Source organism: Hibiscus syriacus, unplaced genomic scaffold (genome assembly GCF_006381635.1).
Source record: "Hibiscus syriacus cultivar Baekdansim isolate YM2019G1 unplaced genomic scaffold, ASM638163v2 tig00110402_pilon, whole genome shotgun sequence".
Classification (NCBI taxonomy): domain Eukaryota; kingdom Viridiplantae; phylum Streptophyta; class Magnoliopsida; order Malvales; family Malvaceae; genus Hibiscus; species Hibiscus syriacus.
Window position 1 is genome coordinate 567,245 of NW_024062722.1, and position 14,259 is coordinate 581,503.

The window sequence follows — 14,259 nt, forward strand, 5'->3', positions numbered from 1 at the left end:
AAAAATCTAAAAATGACACTTGTCATTTAATGGTTTTTAAAAGGTAGACACATAGGGATGACATGAGACCTGAACTTGATGGGTTTTGACTCGACCTGATCGTTTTTTTTTAAATTTTGGATTCTTGTCAGGTCGAGAAAACTTTTATAGATTATGTTCTGGTCGGGTCGAGTTTTTTAGAGGTTAGGTTTGGGTCAGGTCAGGTTCAGATTTAGGGTGAAAAATATTCGATCCTACCCGAAAAATTGTAATTTTATCTTACATATTTAGGGATAATTGCAATAATACCCCTCTATATAATTTTTCCAATTAAATTCCTATTTTTATTGAATAAAAGTATTTTTTTAAATAAATATATTATTTCGTGTTGGGTCGAGTAAGATTTTTTCTCAAAAAGACGGATCCATTTCGGGTTGGATGAAAAGTGCATTTTTTCGGATTGGGTGGAGGATGTATAATTTTTGGTTCGGTTCGGGTGGACCGAGACCCGACCCGACCGTTGCCCTTCCTTATAAACATCTAAAAATGTGGACCGAGACCCGACTCGACCGTTGCCCTTCCTTATAAACATCTAAAAATGTAAAGGAAAAAACATTATACACCTATTTTTAACGAAAAATTCTCAAAAAAAAAACCAATTTAAAGTATAATTTAATCACCGAAAATTATATTAAACCTATTAAAAACATGTAATCATAACAAATTATAAAAAACAATCACGTAATGTACTTTTAAGAATACAATGAATCCAGACTATATTCCATGAAAGATCACCACGAATCTGATTCTACCTAATTTGCAGTTTGAGAATTCAGCAAAGAAATCCGATTGAAGAATATGAGAATAGTTGTGCGTGTGTGTGTGTATATATATATATATATATAAACCCTAGCTACCTGTAGAACCCTAAGCAAAACATACATATACTCTTGAAATTTCCGGAGAGTGAGAGACAATGGATCAAAGGTGGGAACCAAAGCCGGCAGCCCTGCCGTTGTCGAAGGGACAACTGAAAGCCTTGTTCCGGCGATTCGACGGCGACAGAGACGGGCGTCTGAGCAAGTCGGAGCTGAAGAAAGCATTCAATGAGATGGGGTCGCGAGTGGCGGCGTTTCGAGCTCTTGGCGCTCTTCAGCATGCCGATGACAACGGAGATAAGCTCATTAGCGGTGACGAGTTCGAAGATCTTCTTCAATATGCTGTTGCTCTTGGTTATACAATCAAGTCAAAATAAAGCTTTACTTCTTCTGCAATATATATATATATATATATCAGCTTGGTATCGTCTGATTATGTCTACTTTGTATATAATAATAATATGTAATAATTCTTCAAGAATAAATAATTTGAATTTAAATTCAATATATATATCAACAAGATTAATTCATATGATAAGTAATTTGAGTTTAAATCATTATGTGCTTAGAAAATCTCTGTATAAATATGTAATACTATAGTTTTATTATCATATAATTACAATGAATTCCAACCACCCAAACACCCAGTCCTCACATTTTCCCCATATGAATTGAAAAGTGTAAATGAGCTTCTAATTACCCCAATAAATAAAATTTATAAATTATAAAGATTGGTTAAGTATGTCACATTTATATAAGGGTAAATCACATCATTCCTCACTGAATTATACTCTTTCTCCTTTTTTACTTGTCGTATTTTCAATTTTTCTAATTTACTAACAGAACTTTCGAATTATTTCTGTTTTGATCAATCCAAATTATTTTTTTATTATTTTCGTATTATGTGGCATTTTTCATTATTTAATATAAAATAAATTAAAATATAAAATAAAAACAAAAGGTTTTGGGACACCACTACCGACCGCCGTATATTGTGGTCGTTCGGTCCCAATTTTTATGGGTCGGTTTGCCTTGAGTCTGAATCCGGGCTCCATTTTTTTGGAACTTACTCCAAAGTCCATGAATTAGAGATGGAAAGTGAGAAAACTAAAATATTTCAGTACGGGTTTTGGGACATTTTTCGGTGATCCACTAGATTTAAACTCGGGGTGTTGAGACGAACTGGCTCATAAAATTTGGGACCGAACGATCACCATCTACGGCGATAGTCAATTTTTATTTTATGTTTTCAGTTATTTAATATTAAATAGTAATAAAAAATATCATGTCATACTAAAATAATAATAAAATAGTCCAGAGTTCCGATCACTAATGCCATGCCATATCATATTTTAATAAAATAATGCTTACACTAAATTATTTTTAACTTTTTTTTACTGTAATTTGCTTTATTCTTAGTGTGATGATGAAGAAAAACAATGTTTACATTTTCCTTTAACTTTTCAAAGGTAAAAAGCATTCAACAAGGGACATGCTTTAACTCCCTTGATCCTTTGCCATCTATTTGAAGATAAGAAGTTGGAGTTCCGATTTATACGATCACGAACGAACGCAAGATCTTATATTAGAGGAGGTGAGCTTATAAAACAGTGACTGGTTGCGAACTTGGTGATAAACTGAACTGGCGTTGCGAAAGGTGGTGGCCTCGATGGCGGGCGCACTTAGTCCGAAACTATTTCAGCAAGCCTTGGGCTGTCACTACATTTTATGGTTTTATCATGTTTGTTCTCACACTATGGCAAACATACATAAAAGAGGACTGATCTAGGGGAGTTCTTTAATGTGTTGAATGTGCACCTACTCTTCCTTTCTTATAAATTACATGTAATAGTCTTAAGAGGTTTTCAACATATACAACATACAAAAGTTGCAATTGCAAGTAACAGTAGAGGTTTGCAAGAGCTTTGAACAGATTGATGTATGATCCATCCACTGATCTCGATAACTTGTCGATCAATCCATCCACCGATCTTAACCGAGGGTACTTTCCACTTTTCCCGCACTGGAAATAAAGCATTCTGATTAATTTGTAAAGAATTTAGAGCTAAGATCAGATGGTTTACTCTACAAAAGATGAAGGAACCTTGCCGGTTGCCAGCTGAAAATCGAACCCTTTTTCTCTTTCTTTTTGTGCCTTTACAGTGCATAAGGGCAATCAAATGATGTAGTAATGTAACACTTTTAGGGCATGGAATCTTGAATGACTCAGGCTGAAGCAAGGGATCAGTATTCTAATCTTGAAATAAGAACTTGGTTGTATTATTTTCAAGCATTATAATCTTGAAAAGATCTCCTTCAGCAGGCTTGTAAATGGCAGCAGCAAGGGAAAGATCGAGTGAAATCGTTATAATCGATGTAGGATCGTTGGCTTCTCTGAAGGATGAACTGAGGGATGCTTGTTCATCTATGCCCCAAAGCTACTGCATCTTCAACATCCCGACCATACTCTTCCGGCACAACAAAAACTCTTTTCTTCCCAATTGTTTCTCCATTGGGCCAATGCACCATGGCAAGAAGCACTTGGTAGCCACTGAGAAAATCACAATGAAGTACTTGAAAGCTTGCTTTTCCAGGGTGATTACAAGTCGTCACGGGTCGATGTCCCGAGAATCCAAGGAGGTTGAAGAACAGAAAGTTTTATCTGATTTGATTAATGCTGTTAAGTCGATCGAGAAACAGGCCAGTGCTTGCTATGCAGGCCATGATTTTGCTGCGGAATTGGGCGATGAATTCATTAAAACGATGCTGCTCGATGGTGTCTTCGTTACTGAGATGTTCCCGTAAAGATGCCAAAAAGGACAAGGAGCATTGTGACCCGATTTTCGCCATGTCATGTATGCTGCAATATCTGCACCATGATCTGATCTTGCTTGAGAATCAAATCCCCTGGTTAGTGCTTGAACTGTTGTTTGAAAAAACCAGTCTCCCTAATGAAACCGAGTCCTTGATTGAACTTGCCCTTAAGTTCTTTGCTAATACCTTCACTTCTCATCCACCTCCGGTACAAACATGTCAAGTCAAAGATCAAGATATCAAGCATATTCTTGATCTGTTAAGATTGTCATTGGTGTTACCATTCCAAGAAATCAAAAACAAACCGACAAACCGATGGCAACCAATTCGTTCCGTCACAAGGCTCAAAGAAGCTGGAGTAAAATTCAAGAAAGGCACGGCGGATAGCGTCTTGGACATTAAGTTCAATGACGGTTGTCTCGAAATCCCGTCGTTGCTTATCCAAGAGACAACCGAACCGATCTTCCGGAACCTGATCGCGTACGAGCGGTGTTTCGGTCATTGCCAAGCTCCTGGATAACCTTATCGACACCAACAATGGCATGGAGATACTATGCAAGAATGAGATCATCGATAACTGGCTGAGTCTCGAAGATTCAACCCAGTTTTTCAGTAATCTTTACAATGATACTTATATCAAGGAATTCTATTATTCAGAACTTAGCGATAAACTCGATAGTCATTGCAAAAGTTGTTGGCCTCGATGGCGAGCGGCCTATGTGCACAACTATTTCACAAAGCCTTGGGCAGTTGGGCTATTGCTGCTCAAATTTATGCTGTTATCATGCTTCTTCTCACAGTGTGGCAAACCTATATCAAAAAGGATACCCCAGTTCAACACTAAATACCATAAATTACCAATTTTTTCTTTTAAATTGAAGGGTGAAGGATCCTGCTAAGGCCCCTGCAATATTGTTCCGGCATTCGATCAAGCAGATTAAAAATGCTGGTTGGGAGAAATATTCTGATGCTACAATTTGTTTCCTATGTTTGTTTGATGAATTCTTCTGTTAAGAAAACATGTGTTTATCTGTTATGAATGTTGGGTTACTTGAAGCATGGCAAACATCCATTTAGACAAATCCCCGGAATTACGATATCATTTCTATGCCGATTTAATCCGGTGCATTATTGCAAATTATAGCGAAGAGCATAGAAGATGATCATAGCTGTTCGGTGTCTTTCCGGAACAGAATGGTCAATACTGCAACCAGGTTGTGGAACGATAGCGGTTCTGCCGACGTGGGGTGTTAAGTTCAACTTTGATGTCACCTACCAACTTTGTTCATCTGCTAAAGCACTATCCATGCACTCCCTTAGTTCATCTGCATTTTCTGACTGCAATACAGCCTTGATTTTCTCCGAAAGCCAGACATTCCCTTTTCCCTTCTTATCAGGTCTGCTTATCGGTGTTTGTCCGGATAAAGTCTCGAGCAAAACTATCTCGTAAGCAAAAATGTCGATCGCTGGGGAAATCGCACCTTGGTGAAGATATTCAGGAGCTAGATAACCCAAGTGTTGGTAATGCTCTATCTCACATAGAATTGTAAATACTATTGAGAATGGTATTTAAGGTTTGGCTTTCCCACTTCCTTGTTGAGTGATAGAGAATAAGAAGGACTCTCGCGTACCGCCGCCGCCGTCCGTCTCGTCTCGACACGGCTCGGCTCGTGGTCGTGGTCGTTGATTTCCAGCTTTGTACAGAGGAGACAAGCTGTTAATATCAGGAGTTATTTGATTTAATTCCAGGGGTTACATGATATAATTTCAGGAGTTATAACAGCTGAATAATGATGCAATGAAATCAGGAGTTATTTAATTTAATTTCAGGGGTTACATGAAATAATTTCAGGAGTTATAACAGCTGAATAATGATGCAATGAACTTGGACTATTTTTTAGTCAGGTTCATCTAGACGTTTCAGCTGTTACAAAAGAAAAGATTTAATCTTGAAATTTTATGGACGATATTAACCATATTTCTAGCCTATAAATAGAGAGCTATATTCAGCTTCTCAACTCACTCTCAAACATTCACAATTCACTTACAAAAGTGTTTTCTACAGTTCTCTCTGTGAGTTCTCTCTGAGTGCTTTCCAATCAGAAGAGCAATACCACCAGCAGTCCACTCCGATTTCGGGTGTACGGAATTCGGAGCGACTGTGTTAACCTCTGGGGACGGTCCGCCTACTGCAGCGATTACACACATCGGGACAAATTCGTTTCTAAGACAGTGATTTTTACCACGACACGGTTTACGAATCTGTTTCTTTTTAATTACTGTTTATATTTCCAGTCAGTGCTAACGGTGTTATTTTGCAGTTCATATATCCAATACCAAGCTCCAAATGGCAGGGTTAGTTGAAAGATCAGGGTACTTGGTATTAGGGGTGAGCAACGAAACCGAAAAAATCGAAAAACCGACACGAATCGAGTAAAACGGTTCGGTTCGGTTTGGCTTTAAACGGTTCGGTTCGGATTTTTCATATGGAACCCATTTGTTCCATATTGAACCGAATATGCATTTTTTGTAAAAAAAAGTTTTTTTCATTGAAAAATCGATAAACCGAACCGAAAAAATCGGTTTCAGTTTTTTCGATTTTTTAACTATTCGGTTTTGGTTTAAATATTGAAAAACCGTTTATTTCGGTTCGATTCAATTTTTGATAAAAAACCTAACCTAACCGAACCGAACCGAATACACCCCTACTTTGTATCATCTTCGACACAACTTGACATACCGGAGTTCCCGATCTTTGCGTTGAAATCTTCATCGAGGAAGATGTTCCGGCTCTTGACATCTCTATGAACATAGCTTGGATTCATAATCTGGTGCATATACTGTAATGCCACTGCTACATCAAGATAGATCCTCAGCCTTTGGTTCCAAGTCAAGAAGCAGTAACAGGATGCTATGAACTGGTTTTTCATTGCTAATCCACCACGTAGCCATGTCTAATGTCTGGTAGTGAGAGAACAAGAAGACAAAAAAGGAAATAGATAGTTTGTAATGATTTGTGACTTCTGGTCGAATTTCAGCCATGTGTCATGCTTCGTGGTTCGTTCATATTCTAATCTAAATCCTCAGTGTATGTGTTGATTGACAGCACAAAACTTGCATGGTTTTACATCATTCCCTCAATTATTTATAGAACATCCCAGTTTGATTGATTGTTTCAGATTTTGGATTTTTTTCTTCCCTAGTCCCTACCCCTCTACCCTTTCATTTCTTAACCCTCCTACCATCCAATGTGTTGCAATTTAGACATCAGGCTGAATTCAATATAAACAAAACGGTAAATTACAAATTTCATCACTTTACTCTCTCTCATATTTTATTCACTAAACTTTAAAAGTTTTTAATTTTTTCACTAAACTTAATACATTCGGTTTTTCTGTCACTTAACTTTATTATCTCTTCTATTCTGGTTACTCTGTCGTTAAATAGTTAAAGGCGTTAAAAACAACACCGTTAATTTTTTTTACCAAAACGACGTCGTTTTGCATCTATATAACTATTCATTTTAACGATGTTAACTATTTAACTGTCGAGTGGCCAAAAAACTCAATGTATTAAGTTCAGTGAGGAAATTGAAAATGTTTAAAGTACAATGAGTGAAATAGAAGTGAGTAAAATTTAGTTACCAAATTTATAATTTACCCTGAATAAAAAAACTTAAGGGTCATTTTTTTCCTTAGTAGTCTCAATCTATCATTTTTCGTCCTTATTTAATTGCATCAATATTTAAAATATTTATTATTGTTTAGGGTTTTAAGTTAGAATTTAAGGTCCAAGGTTTAGAATTTAGAGTTCAGAGACTAAAACTTAGGATTCAAGGTTTGAGGTTTATGTTTTAGGGTTTAGAATGATATAATTAAATAATTTTGAGGACTAAATTGATATAAAAATATTATATAGATAAAAATGATAAAGACCCTAACCTAAAAAAGAAAAGCATATCTAAATTCACTCCATCATTGTTCATATAAACTACACTTACAAACATTAAATAATTGATAATAAAATTTACATATAATTCACACAAAATGAAATTTGATATCTTCAACCCTATACTAAATTTGACCAAATATATTTCCAAAAGTCATGATTAGTAGGTGAATTGCAAAAGTAGGTAATATATAGTCTTTTTACTTAATGCAAGAGTAGGTATAGCATTTCATATAAATTGAGACCCTACGGTTAGGGTTGTAAATGAGACGAGACAGATCGTGAGCTATTTGAGATTGACTCGATCAAAGCTCGATCAATACTCGAATCGAATGAACTCAACTCGAGCTCGAACTCGACTCAAATTCTTGACGAGCTACTTAATACTCGACTTGAAAAGCTCGCGAGCTACTCGAAAAAAACTGTTATATTATAATTTTAGTTTTTTTAAAATTACATTATTAAAATATATTAAAAATACATTATTGATAATTATAATTTTTAAAAAATATATTTTAAATATAATATAAGATTTTTGTAGGTTCAAATTCGAGTTTGAGTTCGAGCTTCAATCGAGCTCAAGTCTCGAGCTTCAATCGAGCTCCTGAATTTTTTTTTGAGTTTGAGCTTTTTCGAGTTCGAGTCGAGTTTCAATATTATATTTCGAGTTCGAGCTAAGCTTGATAATTTTTAGCTCGTGAGTTTTTAAATCGAGTTGAGCCTAATTTTAAACTTTTCGAGTTCGAGTCGAGCTCAACAATACTCATGCTTGACTCGGCTCGTTTACAACCCTACCCACGGGATCTATCTAACCACTGAAGTCGATGAGGAAATTTTTTTATCTTTAAATTTGATAATATAGTCTATTTTGGTATTTAAATTTTATGAATAGTTTAATATAATTATAAAATTATAATTTAACCCTTTTAAAAATTAATTTCAATTTTAACTCCTCAACACATTTTCTGCATTCCTTCCTGTACAAAATGGAGCTAAGGTGGAATAAACTCTATTTTTATTTAAATGAATAAATTGTTTATTTTAAAAATCACAAATAGTATGAAATCATGCTTACATTTCTTGAATTTCTTCTGCTAGAGGGGATTAATCCAAGTTTAGATAAAAGGGTAAAGTACACTAAAGGTCTTTAAATTATATTTAAATGACCGTTTTGACTACAAAACTTTTAGAAGTTATAAAATGATCATTAGATTCATCGAACTATCATAAAATGATCAGTGCAACATTGTAATGATTGAAAAAGTTCAATAAAATTTCATGACTATTTTGTAACAAAATAAGAAATTTAATGATCATTCTATAATTTTTAGAAGTCAATAGCTCATAAATCAATAAAATAATATAATAAGGGTCCGCTTAAAATTTATTTAGAATTTAATGTATTATTTTTATTAATTTCTGAAAATAATAATATTTTGTTCATTGAATATTTACATATGATGTTTTACCTTAATATTAAATATTACTATAATTTCTAATTTATTAATTAATTTAAAAATTACAAGTGAAACATTTTATTGCTTGTTGGGCAAAATTTATATATGTATTTTCGTACAATTTTCTTTTGAGATAAAATTTTATAATTTTATAATATTTTTCTTTTCATTCATCTTAATCCTAATCAATGTATCATTGTCACATAAATAAAAATACATGTTTTAGATAATACAAATGATCTGACTATAGCTGTAAATGAATTTAGCCGAACTCGATCATTGTTGAGTTCGGCCCGACTCAAAAGGTTTATAGTTAAAATTATTAAATTATATTTGAATTCAAAATCAAAAATTAAAGTTTGACTCGACTGGAAAGCTTACGAGCTACTTGATACTCGAACTCAAAATAAAAATTTGAAGCTGGACTAGAGATCGAAAAAAAATTGAACTCGAAACATTCTCAGACTTAGTTTGATTGAAACTCGAACTCGAACCTTAAGTACTTTAAAACATTATATTATATATTAAAAAAACCAACATATACATGTTAGTATTATTAATATTTAATTTAAAAATAAAAAAAATCAATATGTTATTTTTTCCGATTTGCTAGATAGTTTTTCGAGTCAAATATCAAGTAGCTCGCTTGAGTTTAATTCGAGTTTAAGTTTGAACTTGAATTCATATAATTTGAGTATTCATCGAGCTTTAACTGAATCAAATTCAAATAACTTACGATTAATCTAGTCCTATTTAGAGTCTGACATGCCATTTTACACTAATCTAAGTTAGTTGTAAGATAATATTTGTCTAAAGATAACTCTCAATTATTTAACATTGAACGTTTATATCGAACATTTATTAGGGTCAAACCTGGGAATTTAAATAATATTTTAATAAATAAAATCGTAAAAAGTAGTTGTTTTTTTGATGCACTGCTTGCTAAATGGTAATGCCAGTGCTATCATCCCTTTCATTTCAGTGGCAAATCTGGTCTCTCTATCTCTCTAACTCAAAGTAACCATTTTCGTTTCCAACTCCTTTAACATAACGCCAAAGGAACGCTCTCTCTGCTCCATCTCGCTTCCATTTTCCTTTGCCTCTGCCTGTTTGGTTGCTGAGAGAAAAAAAGTAGAAAGTTTCATCCTTTTTCCATTGCTCTGAGATTGGCTGATGTCGCAGCTCTAAAGAAAAGAGATAAAGATGGGTTCATGTGTTTCAGTTCATAGGAGTCCTGGAGAGTCACCAATGAAGCTTGAACTTTCTTTTCAGTCTAAAACAGATAGCCTCCTCATCCCACCTTCACCTGTTAAGGAGAAACCTTCTTCCAATCCTCACTTTGCTCTCAAATCTCCTTATTCTTTCAAATATTTTGGTAAATTCCATTCCTTTTTCGTTTCTGTTTCTGGTGACAATCTATTTGGTTCATATTTTCCTTCAATGGAGTGTAGAAGTATCTATTCTATTTGGTTGTTGATCTTCTCTCTGTTTTTGGTTTTGGATTATGTTTCAGTGTTATGATGTCAGATCTGAAATGAGTATTTGGTTTGTCAATTAATTAGTTTTTTGTTTGATGAATGATGATGCTCCAAAGTATTGATTTTTAGGGTTGTTTATATAAGAACACAGACAACATATACAGAGGGATGAACTCGGAATTTTATGTTAGGAGTCGAAAACATATTATTAACCAAAATATAAATAAAATATTTAAATTATATGAGAATTTTGAAATTTTCAGGCGGCGGCGACTCCCACCCACCCCGCGGTCCATCCTAGCAAGGAGGAGCACACTCTTGTGCTCCAAACTAAATCTCACCTGCAATTGCTTGTAGAGTTTGTTTTGCTTTTTGTTAACAAAATGGAAATGCAATTTTAACCCCTCCTTGTCTTGCAAGAAAAGTCATTGGCTGTTCGGAATTTGTTAGTTTACACGAAAACGACGTCGATGATTGCCGAAACTAGCAGAACATGAGATGAAGTTAATCTTTCTCATGTATGGTAGTGTTGAATTTGAAGTTGAGAACCTAACTTTAGCCTGATTGAGTATACAGACAAGTCAGCAAGTAGCAATCTTGTTCCTGTATGAATCTATGTTTTAAACTATGCGTCCTTGTGGAGGGGACCTTGATGATGGATGGACCACTCTTAAATAGTAGGAAGCTGCAAACAGTTTTAAGAGCTTATCGTCTTTTAACTGTCGAAATTCGACATTAATGGAGATAAAAGAACACAGACAACTTGAGGATTATGTTGTGGTCCTTACTACATGTAGAATTTATGTCACAATACAGTACACTTGGGTACATATTCATTTCAACAGGGGTAATGCAGAGGTTGCTTCTTTAAGGATTCTGAATGATAGGTCAATCCGCGTCGAGTTAAGTCGTGTATTTGCACTTTTTCCCGAGATGTTCGATCTATTGTCGTATAATAGTAACGTTCGACGTCGTGTTGATGTAGTTTGTATATGTACTCTATGGTATAAGCATATCAATATGTCTTTGCTCATACATTAACGACATTCTTTTCAGCTATATAAATGCCTTAGGCTGAATCGATCTTTTCGTTCTGCAGGTAGTAAAGAGGAAACCTTTTTCGATTCCGGGGCATATCTAGAATCGGATTGTGAAGATGATTTTTTCAGTGTCAATGGTGGTAAGATGATTTTAACTGTTCGAATTAACTCGTCTAGCAAGCTGATCGTTTTCGAGTTAAGTACTTGTTTTTTTGTCTAGTACAAGTTGTTATATCATCCAAATGTTGTACATTCATGTGCAGATTTTACTCCGTCTCGTGGTAATACCCCCGTTCATCATAGCTTCTCCGTGGGGACCCCTCGAGTTAACAAGGGTACCGTGGATCGATCGCCATTGTTGGTTTCCGAAACATCCCCGACAGGAAAGAAAAGGAAACTCCTCGAACTGTTTCAGGAGAGCGTTAGAGAAAACGGGGACGACAATAACGAGCTAAACACCTCGAGCAACCAGGATATATCCAATGAAACCCCTCATGTGTCTGGAGCTAACTCTCTTTGCAGTAGCGAAAGGACTCCTAATGGAGATAAGACTACGTTCAAGGAGAAGCCATTCAAGTCCATGCAGTGTTGCATTCCAAGCTTTGTTTCATGCAGTAGTTTTAATGGGAGGAAGAAGAAGATGAGCCCTGCGATATCTGTAAATGATGAGTCCTAATATCCATCAATTTACCGACGCATAGGTCGATGAAGAAGGGTTCCGGACTTCCCTGCACATAGGTCGATGAAGCCTAAGCCCTAAAACATGTGGGTAGTTATGCGGTGCGGCGCCTAAAAAAGGCTAATATACGGCGTGAACGGTTAAACAATTGACCAGTTAAAATTTATACCGGTTATGTTATATTATTTAACCGGAAATATTATAAAGTACAATAACATACTAGGTAGCGCTTATATAATGTAATAGGTAGCGCTTATATTTACCTATTTTATAAGTAAACCGGTATATTTATACCGATAGTATTACAAATTTACCTATTACATTATATTATATTGAAAGTGTCCATACTTTTTATAAAAAGGATCGATACTTCTTTTAAAGTTATGTAATTTATGTTTCAATTTTTTTTAATAGTGTTTCATGTTTTCCACCTACAATATTAATTTAATAATTTCATTTGCACAAAAAATTATTTGATTATTTGATATTTTATAAAATATTATTTAGAATTTTTAATTTAATAATAATATATATCGTAACGTAAAAAATAAATCATTAGACGCCTATAATTACTAAATTAATATCTTAAAACTCACTCAAAAGATAACCTTAAATTAATGTTTTCCACAGTGAAAAAAGTATGGACACTTTTATAAAAAGGATAGACACTTTACAATATAACCACTACCTATTACATTATATAAACGATACCTATTACATTATATAAGCGCTACCTATTACATCATATGTTTACCTATTATATTGAAAGTGTCCATACTTTTATAAAAGGATCGATACTTCTTTTAAAGTTATGTAATTTATGTTTCAATTTTTTTTAATAGTGTTTCATGTTTTCCACCTACAATATTAATTTAATAATTTCATTTGCACAAAAAATTATTTGATTATTTGATATTTTATAAAATATTTAGAATTTTTAATTTAATAATAATATATATCGTAACGTAAAAAATAAATCATTAGACGCCTATAATTACTAAATTAATATCTTAAAACTCACTCAAAAGATAACCTTAAATTAATGTTTTCCACATTGGAAAAAGTATAGACACTTTTATAAAAAGGATAGACACTTTACAATATAACCACTACCTATTACATTATATAAACGATACCTATTACATTATATAAGCGCTACCTATTACATCATTTGTTTACCTATTATATTGAAAGTGTTCATACTTTTTATAAAAAGGATCGATACTTCTTTTAAAGTTATGTAATTTATGTTTCAATTTTTTTAATAGTGTTTCATGTTTTCCACCTACAATATTAATTTAATAATTTCATTTGCACAAAAAATTATTTGATTTTTTATAAAATATTATTTAGAATTTTTAATTTAACAACATTAACCAAAGATAATAATAAATATGTAATATATATGTTTATTGTTTTTAATTTAATAATAATATATACAACATCAAACACATTCCAAGCTATAAATTACAAGCTAATGACACTTGAAGAAGCAAGAGAACAACTATCCAAGCAATCAAAAACGAGAAAATCCCAACATGATAACAACTGAACATATCATATCAATGTTCAAACTCAAGTTGTAGATTTTGATTTCCTTTTGCTTGGCATCATATGAGATTTGAATTTTGATTTCCTTTTGCTTGGCACCATATGAGCTTTGGATTTTGATGAGCATCGGAAGTATTTCGGACTTATGATTTGGGTGGTACTCAGAAGCATTTCGGACTTATGATTTTAGTTGCTATTTGTTTACCACCCAGATCATACGCCCGAAACGTTTCTGACGCTTTAAAGTTGACCAAAAAATACAATGGTCGGGATTTCCCTCGCGTTTAAACGTTGGAAAAAAAACAATGGAAATTAGGAATAATCAATGTTATCATGCATATTGGCTTGGGCTAATATTTATAGTGGAGCCGAAATATATATTGAAATTCAAACTCAAATTGAAATTTAAATTCAAACTCCAATTACATATGAAAT

The 14,259-nt window shown here is 33.7% G+C and overlaps 2 protein-coding genes and 1 pseudogene across 3 annotated transcripts; 2 read left to right on the forward strand and 1 right to left on the reverse strand.

The window, feature by feature from the left end:
* The first annotated feature begins 3,152 nt into the window (after positions 1 to 3,152).
* Positions 3,153 to 4,515, forward strand: LOC120123694 (annotated as a pseudogene).
* A 428-nt stretch (positions 4,516 to 4,943) lies between these two features.
* Positions 4,944 to 6,615, reverse strand: LOC120123695 (protein LYK2-like). The gene is made up of 3 exons (XM_039142526.1): positions 6,381 to 6,615; positions 6,013 to 6,048; positions 4,944 to 5,187 (listed from the first exon to the last, which is right to left on the reverse strand). The coding sequence occupies exons 1-3, from the start codon at positions 6,599 to 6,601 to the stop codon at positions 4,944 to 4,946; spliced, it is 501 nt and encodes a 166-aa protein (XP_038998457.1). The 5' UTR covers positions 6,602 to 6,615.
* Positions 6,616 to 10,057: 3,442 nt separating this feature from the next.
* On the forward strand, positions 10,058 to 12,428 carry LOC120123572 (uncharacterized protein At3g27210-like). Of its 2 annotated transcripts, none has more exons than XM_039142419.1 (3): positions 10,058 to 10,451; positions 11,654 to 11,781; positions 11,821 to 12,428. In XM_039142419.1, the coding sequence occupies exons 1-3, from the start codon at positions 10,280 to 10,282 to the stop codon at positions 12,268 to 12,270; spliced, it is 750 nt and encodes a 249-aa protein (XP_038998350.1). In that variant the 5' UTR covers positions 10,058 to 10,279; the 3' UTR covers positions 12,271 to 12,428. The 2 variants fall into 2 exon arrangements, with proteins under 2 accessions (XP_038998350.1, XP_038998351.1); XM_039142420.1 differs by having other exon boundaries at positions 10,068 to 10,451; positions 11,654 to 11,734; positions 11,858 to 12,401.
* Positions 12,429 to 14,259: the final 1,831 nt, after the last annotated feature.

Bases quoted from the DNA above. Each gene is read 5' to 3' on its own strand.
- LOC120123695 (XM_039142526.1), bottom strand. From the start codon at position 6,601: ATGAAAAACCAGTTCATAGCATCCTGTTACTGCTTCTTGACTTGGAAC. The intron at 6,049-6,380 runs GTAGGGGTGTAT...CCCTAATACCAA, and splicing joins TGTGTCGAAGATGATACAAA to GTACCCTGATCTTTCAACTA. The intron at 5,188-6,012 runs CTTGGTATTGGA...GCATTACCAACA, and splicing joins ACTAACCCTGCCATTTGGAG to CTTGGGTTATCTAGCTCCTG.
- LOC120123572 (XM_039142419.1), top strand. From the start codon at position 10,280: ATGGGTTCATGTGTTTCAGTTCATAGGAGTCCTGGAGAGTCACCAATG. The intron at 10,452-11,653 runs GTAAATTCCATT...TTCGTTCTGCAG, and splicing joins TTATTCTTTCAAATATTTTG to GTAGTAAAGAGGAAACCTTT. The intron at 11,782-11,820 runs GTTTTCGAGTTA...GTCTAGTACAAG, and splicing joins ACTCGTCTAGCAAGCTGATC to TTGTTATATCATCCAAATGT.